Source organism: Salmo trutta, chromosome 15, assembly GCF_901001165.1.
Source record: "Salmo trutta chromosome 15, fSalTru1.1, whole genome shotgun sequence".
Taxonomy (NCBI): Eukaryota; Metazoa; Chordata; class Actinopteri; order Salmoniformes; family Salmonidae; genus Salmo; species Salmo trutta.
Genome location: NC_042971.1, coordinates 53,360,893 through 53,369,091, shown reverse-complemented (window position 1 = coordinate 53,369,091; position 8,199 = coordinate 53,360,893). Strand labels below are relative to the sequence as shown.

The 8,199-nt window shown below is 44.1% G+C and overlaps 1 protein-coding gene across 2 annotated transcripts in view; it reads right to left on the bottom strand.

Annotated features, from left to right (window-relative positions):
- Positions 1-351: 351 nt before the first annotated feature.
- LOC115149336 (alpha-mannosidase 2) overlaps positions 352-8,199 on the bottom strand; it is a 71,871-nt gene continuing 64,023 nt past the window's right edge. Inside the window, exons 20-22 of one of the 2 annotated variants that reach the window (XM_029692122.1) lie at positions 7,526-7,717; positions 6,133-6,246; positions 352-2,680 (exon numbers count right to left, since the gene is read on the bottom strand). In XM_029692122.1, coding sequence (XP_029547982.1) covers positions 2,528-2,680; positions 6,133-6,246; positions 7,526-7,717 — 459 coding nt within the window. In that variant the 3' untranslated portion in view covers positions 352-2,527. Of the gene's footprint in view, positions 2,681-6,132; positions 6,247-6,582; positions 6,656-7,525; positions 7,718-8,199 lie in introns of those variants that run through there. The other variant, XM_029692123.1, reaches the window with a different exon arrangement.

The window sequence follows — 8,199 nt, the reverse complement described above, 5'->3', positions numbered from 1 at the left end:
AGAACAATCTCCCACAATTAAACAGACAAACACACCCAACTAATATAGGACTTCCAATCAAAGGCACACAGCTGCCTTCAATTGGAAGTCCACCCCAATTAACTCTACATAGAAAACAGACTACCTAGACTAGACATAGAAATCCATAAACATAGATCATAAACCAAAAACCCGGAAATACTAAATCAAACGCCCTTTTACCAAAACACCACCCTGAACCACATAAAACAAATACCCTCTGCCACGTCCTGACCAAACTACAATACCAATTAACCCTTATACTGGCCAGGACGTGACACATACAACAAGTGCAAATGGTTTTATGCACTTTATTTAATCGACAAAACTAACTTGGATTTCATTATTTTTTATTCTCCCATTATATGACATTTACAGAAAGATAAACAATGACAACATTTTACTCTCAACAAGCAACATTGGTAGAAAGAGATTTGCGCATAACACCATACCCTAATGCTGAGTTTCAAAGACAGACAACAGAACAATTACAATTCTATACCAAGTAAAGTGTATTGTTTCTCAAATATGCTTTTGATTTCAAATCATCCTAGACCAGCTTCTGTCTTGAAATTGAGTTTTGTCACTCAAAAGGAGATAATACATTTTTTGCGCATAATTTAATCAGATGTGATAGAACTGTTAAACTAGCTTTGACATTCACATTCACATTCAAACATTACGGAACAACCATTTCCACATTAATTTACATTGACACAAATAGACATTAAAAAAAATTAGCAACCAATGTCACAAGAATTCTAATTCCTTACCATGACAGTGAAGGTGCAATTATTTGACCACCAGAATAGCTAGGCATTCTTCCGTATCACACATAAGATATGCTCACCTCTAAACACCCCAGGAAATGTAAGGGAACATTTCCATCTCCTTGGAACTTCACAAACGTGTTCAAAACATTAATTAAAAAACACCATGGCAACATGTTGAAGTGGATTTGAAAATGGCTCAGTCAAGGTACCAGTTTGAGGCATTCCATCTGTTAGCCAAGATCACAGGCAAGAACGGAACAAAACAAAAATAGTTGCGCAAATATGACAGGTTTTGTGACCTTTGGCATGTGTCATATGCTTAAGCAAGCAGTCGTACACTTTTGGCCATAGTAACAAAATGTGTCTCAAGAATGTAATGACTAACTACTGTAGATTTAGAAGATTCAACTCGTTCAGATGCACGAGGAGAAAAGAGGGGATTGCTGCATATACGGTATCAATGGTAAGTTGGATCAGTTGCATAGTTTGATATCTAGGCTGTAGGCCCCAATTCAATCAATCGCAGATTATAATAAACCACACTGAGTGGCGGTTTCCCGGACACAGATTAAGCCTAGTCCTGGACTAAAAAGCATGTTCGATGCCAAATTTCCATTGTGCTTTCTAATGCAGAACCTGGATTTTTCCATGTCTGGGAAACCGGCTTTGAAAGTTAACGCTACAGGTGTGTTTTTTTCATCAACATCCAATTAGGACATTTTCCCAGAGAGGAACAGCTTGTGGGGTGTGTCTGTTTTCACAGTAACACCTCAACACAGTGTGAACATTCCAAGTCAACCCGCGGTGCCGTTTTCCTGGAACTGCAACTGATTAAAAGGCTTTATTATTGATACACCTTTGAACATTTCTTGATCAAAACATCTGACTGACTGGTGCGCTGTACCAAGAGTAGCATAGCTGTGTAAAACAACAAAAAAAGGGATAATTCACAACAATACGTATATGAAGGTCACAATAACAGACCTATATCAATGAATGTGATGTCACATGTCAATTATATAACAACTATTTGCTGCAGTAATTTCGCATTGATAGTAAATTATAATGGACATTTTTCTCCAAGGGGAACAACATAAGCATATGTACATTGGGCTCATTATGAAATTGAGAAATAAGGCACATTTTTGCTCTTTGGAAAAATAAAAACAGCATCTCACTTGCAATGAAACATATAAAAAAATATATAATTAGAATCAGTTGGCGTTCAAATCTTTTTTTCGGCATGCCAAGGACTTTAAGCAATATTCACTATGATTGTAACCATACCTTGGTAAAACAAGACAATAAATCACATTGTACAAAATCATATTAGTGGAAAAGGAAATCTGGACCTGTGGTCTTCTCAGTAGAGTGAGTTCAAGTGAAATTGCAACACAAACGTTCGCAACACAGACAGAACCTGAGACTGCAGGATAACTAGGGATACTGGATTCAAACAATATCATATTGCACTTTTAGAATGAAGCTTAATCAAGTTCCATTTCCTTCTCCTCCTGCCTCTCTCCTTTCTTCCCCTCCTCCCTCTCTTCTTCCTAATCCTCCTCCCTCTCTCCTTCTTTCTCTCTTCCTCTTTCCCTACTTCCGTCTGTTCCAAGGATGTACTATGTCCCTAGGCTTCTGCATAGCCTCGCTGACAATGTTTTTCGGCACAGGAACAGAGGCCAGATTTTGGGCATGTGCCGTGGCAGGCACTGACTAGGCTCTCTGGCCAGCTGTCATGTCAGCTGCACGCGGTATGTGCTGATCTCCATTGGTTTCAGTCTGATTTCCTCTTTGCTCGACCCTCCCTCAGTCGTATGCATCAGAGTCAGGGATACGGGGATGATGCTCTGGAATCTCAGTTCCGAAAACAGCTTCTCCGTGTGGATCTGTGAGAGAACCAAACCAAACATGAACAATGACGTTATAACCGCATGTTGGAATAGAGAACCCATTATAAAAGGAGTTGATGGTTTAATAAAAGTATTTGACGCCGGCTTTGATCATGATGAAATATCCTATTATTTTAGAAGATATTAATAGGCTAGAGTATACTGAGCAAAAATATAAACGCAACATGCAAAACATTTCTAAGGTTTCACTGTGTTACAGTTCATATTAGGAAATCAGTTAATTGACATAAATTACCTAGGCCCTAATCTATGGTTTTCACATTAATTGGCATAGGCCCACCCACTGGGGAGACAGGCCCTTCCAATCAGAATGATTTTTTCCTACAAAAGGGCTTTATTACAGACAGAAACACTCCTCAGTTTCATCAGCTGTCTGAGTGGCTGGCCTCAGACAACCCTGCAGGTTGTAACGGCTGTCGTAGAGAGTGGACCAAGGTGCAGCGTGTTGATTGCTCATGATGAATATTTATTATAACTCAAAACACTAAAGGAAAAATAACAAAGAGAAAAACGAAAGCGCACAGTTCTGTCAGGTACATAAACTAAACAGAAGACAACTACCCACAAACACAGGTGGGAAAAAAACCCTACTTAAGTATGATCTCCAATTAGAGACAACGAGGAACAGCTGCCTCTAATTGGAGATCATCCCAAAAAACAACAACATAGAAATAGAAAACTAGAACTTAAACATAGAAATACAAAACATAGAAAAACACAAAACACCCCCTGTCACGCCCTGACCTACTCTACCATAGAAAATAACATCTTACTATGGTCAGGACGTGACAGTACCCCCCCCCCCCCAAAGGTGCGGACTCCGACCGCACCTAAACACAATAACAACCCCCCAAAAACAAAACAAAAGGGAGGGTAGGGTGGGTAACTCCTGTCTATGGCGGCTCTAGTGCAGTCCACATGACCTTATCCTCCAGCAGAGGAGGCAGCTCTGGTTCAGGGCGTAACCCCCGCTCCACCCGCTGATCCCTCTGCTTCAGTACCACCGGACCGTGGATCATCGGAGGAGGAACCGGACTGTAGATCATCGCCGGAGGCTCTGTGCTGCAGACCGCCGCTGGAGGTTTTGGGCTGCAGGCCGCCGCTGGAGGTTCTGGGCTGCAGACCGTCTCAGGAGGTTCTGTGCTGCAGGCCATCTCAGGAGGTTCTGGGCTGCAGGCCGTCTCAGGAGGTTCTGTACTAGGGAGCATCGCTGGAGGATCCGGACTGGGGAGCGTCGCTGGAGACTCCGGACTGGGGAGCATCGCTGGAGACTCCGGACTGGGGAGCGTCGCTAGAGGTTCCGAACTGGGAACCTTTGCTGCAGGCTCCGTGCCATGGATCATCACTGGAGGTTCCGCACCATGGATTATCACTGGAGGCTTTGTGCCATGGATCATCTCTACAGGCTCTGGGCCATGGATCATCCCAACATGCTTCTTACATTTATATTTTACATTTTAGTCATTTAGCAGACGCTCTTATCCAGAGCAACTTACAGTAGTGAATGCATACATTTCATACATTAATTCCCCCCCCCCCCCCGTACTGGTCCCCCGTGGGAATCGAACCCACAACCCTGGCGTTGCAAACGGGACCGTGTGGCCATGGGTTATCCCTACAGGCTCCGGGTCATGGATTATCTCTGGAGGCTTTGTGCCATGGATCATCACTGGAGGCTTCGGACCATAGATCATCACTGGAGGCTTCTTTCGTAGAGCTGGAATAGGTCTCACCGGACTAGGGAACGTCGTTGAGAGTTCTGGACTAGGGAATGTCGCTGGAGGCCGGGTGCGCAGAGCAGGCACAGGGTATACTGGGCCGTGGAGGCGCACTGGAGGTCTGGAGCTTATGGCTGGCACAACCCGTCCTGGCTGGATAACCCCTGTAGCCCCCCGCAAGCGCGGGGCGTTGTAACAGGTCGCACAGGTTTGTGCTGGCGAACTGGGGGTACCGTGCGTAGAGCTGGCGCAGGATAACCTGGGCCGAAGAGACGCACCGGAGACCAGGAACGCTGAGCAGGCACAATCCTTCCTGGATGAATGCCAACTCTAGCACGGCAACTGTGGGAAGCTTGCACCGAGCGCACCGGGCTGTAGTTGCGCACTGGCGACACAGTGCGCATCCCCGCATTAAACGAGGCTTGCTCAATCACTCGCCCCCCACGGTAAGCACGGGGAGTTGGCTCAGGTCTCCACCCTGACTCTGTCAATCTCCCCGTGTGCCCCCCCTCCCAATGTTTTGGGGGGGCTGCCTCTTGTGCTTGCCTAGTTCCTCTTCTCGTCGCCGTTCCACTCTCGCTACCTCCACCTGTTCCCATGGGAGGCGATCCCTTCCAGCTTGGATCTCCTCCCACGTATAGGATCCCTTGCCATCCAGAATTTCTTCCCAGGTCCCTTCCTGATCACGCTGCTTGGTCCTTTGGTGGTGGGTAGTTCTGTAACGGCTGTCGTAGAGAGGGGACCAAAGCACAGCGTGTTGATTGCTCATGATGAATATTTATTATAACTCAAAACACTAAAGGAAAAATAACAAAGAGAAAAACGAAAGCGCACAGTTCTGTCAGGTACATAAACTAAACAGAAGACAACTACCCACAAACACAGGTGGGAAAAAAACCCTACTTAAGTATGATCTCCAATTAGAGACAACGAGGACCAGCTGCCTCTAATTGGAGATCATCCCCAAAAAACAACAACATAGAAATACAAAACATAGAAAAACACAAAACACCCCCTGCCACGCCCTGACCTACTCTACCATAGAAAATAACATCTTACTATGGTCAGGACGTGACACAGGTGAAGAAGCCAGATGTGGAGGTCCTGGGCTGGCGTGGTTACATGTGATCTGTGGTTGTGAGGTTGGTTGAACGTACTGACAAATTCTCTAAAACGACGTTAGAGGCAGCTTATTGTAGAGAAATGAACATTCAATTCTCTGGCAACAGTGGTGGACATTCCTGCAGTTAGCATGCCAATTGCACGCTCCCTCAAAACTTGAGACATCTGTGGCATTGTGTTGTGTGACAAAACTTCACATTTTAGAGTGGTCTTTTATTGTCCCCAGCACAAGGTGCGCCTCTGTAATGATCATGCTGTTTAATCAGCTTCTTGAAATGCCACACCTGTCAGATTGACAGATTATCTTGACAAAGGAGAAATGCTGACTAACAGGGATGTAAACAAATTTGTGCACAACATTTGAGAGAAATAATATTTTTTTGCATATGGAACATTTCTGGGATCTTTTATTTCAGCTCATGAAACACTTTAAACACTTTTTTTTTCAGTATATCTCTTTCATTTTGGTGTGCATGTGCGTGTGTGTGTTTGTGTGCATGCATGCAAGGGTGTCTCTCTGTGTGTGTATGCCTGTGTCTGTGTGCTCCTGTGTGTGTTAGAGTGTCGGCATGTGTGTGGCAGCTTTACCTTCCCCTGCGTGGTGGCACACAGCAGCCCTGTGTTCCTATTGGAGAAGGCGCAGTCAAAGCCTTTTCTGTGCAGAATCAAAGCCGCCTCGTCCGACGGACCACCCCCGTCCTCCTGTAGGACCAGTGACAAATGATTCAGTCCCCACAAAGACCCCAACTGCCCTCCCCCCCAGCCTCAACACTGGAGCCATTATAGAGACCACCCTTTCACAGGTCAGCTGCATTTCCACAGCCATGTTCGAGGAGCTGATTCTGAAACAGACCTGGGTTCACATACTATTCGAAAACTGACTGGCTTAATGGACCAATAGAGTAGTTTCAACACTGCAACGCTCCTATTTGGAACTCCAGGCAGGCGAGAGCAAACGCTTAAGGTATTTTAAAGATTTCAAATCGTATTTAAACCCAGGTCTGACTCTGAAACAGGGTAACTACTGTAGTTTACTACCTGACAGCACAAGTCCAAGTCAATTTCATCCTCCCTCCAGAAATGGTGTTTCTTTTCCATCCACAGTCCCTGGCTGAGTAAATGGAGAGATGCCACAGTGCATACTAAGTGGGATGGTAGTTGCGGCAGTGGTGTCATCATGTGAGTATTCGTGTAAATCCATACAAAGCCCTCGTCTCTAACACATTTCACGCTACCGTCTCCTCTTTTGATTTGTTCTCAGAGTCAAATTGGATGTCAGAGCGTGTCTTTACAATCGATAATTGAGCAAATTGGTCAGCAGATTCCCCTTCTCAGCGGAACAATTAGCTCGATCTTTGACATGAGAGACAGCTCTATCATCAGAGTTAACGGGCCACGCGACAACAAAGTAGGAGATTATAGAAGATGTACAACACAGAGATGTAGTGTATTTACAGAGATGATATAAGGACAATTAATGGAGGAGTGCTGAGTGTGTGTTTTGTCCTAACAAACAAGAGATGAAACCAGGATTCCACATAGGTAGGTTTAAATCAATACAGCCAAGGCGGATCTTAATAAAAAGCATGACTATGAGAACACAGCGGTACAGTCATCATTTCAGAAAACTTGGTAACTCGTAGTCTTTCTATGAAGTTGCTCTGGTGTAGTAACCCTGTAACTACTCTAGTAACAACATTGTATTAACATTTTATTACATAGTTATTCAGGATTTACATACAGTAGCAAATGACCTGAGCGTTTTTTGTTACTAGCTACATAATTGGAACGGTTCATGTCTCAACTCCATGAATATGCAAGTACAAAGCAATGATTAAATCACTAGAAAACAACATGCAAATGCAATGTAATTAAAGCCTTACTACACAGATATACGAGTAACAATGTAAAGCATAAGCTTTTTGCGGCCTTATGCTCCACATGGAGAAAAGAGAAGTTCGGAAGTATTCTGTAGCATTACCTTGGACTGTATGCTGCGTAAATTGACCAAGTGGATGTCACAGGGCAGGGATGAGGCCAGCGGGGTGAAAGCGGACAAGGACAGGGACTGTGCCTCCGTGCTGATAGCCATGGAGATCAGAGGGTGGTTCAGGTACAGCGACGACACGTGACTCAGCAGAGACGGGTAGCTGAGGTGTGAGGGTTTCTCCCCCTAGAAATATCAAAGCAGAGACAGGGACATTAGGACAATACTCTGGGGGAAAAGAGACCAATGATCATAATGTAATACATGACAATGATCTAACCCTAACGTCTTAACACTAGAAAAGATCAGAGCGTCATGAGGACGGAAAACAAATGTACATATTTCTTTTTACTCTGCCATTTTTAAAGTCATGTCCCCCGTCCTTGACTTTTCCTAAATAAGTCTATATAACACACTGTCATTGTTAAAATCTTAATATCACTAACAAAATGTCATGTCAACATGTAATTTTTTCCCACTGCCCTCATTCACTGCTAGTAAGCCTGTGTAGCTGATAGCCCAAAACTATTTCTAAACTAATTTCACACATATAATAATAGAGTTAGCCTAAAGACAAGATTAAATTGACAATAGTCTGATGGGTGACAATATTATCAATTGTCAAATTGTAGATGAAGAGATGGGCACAGCATGGAATTGACACAGAG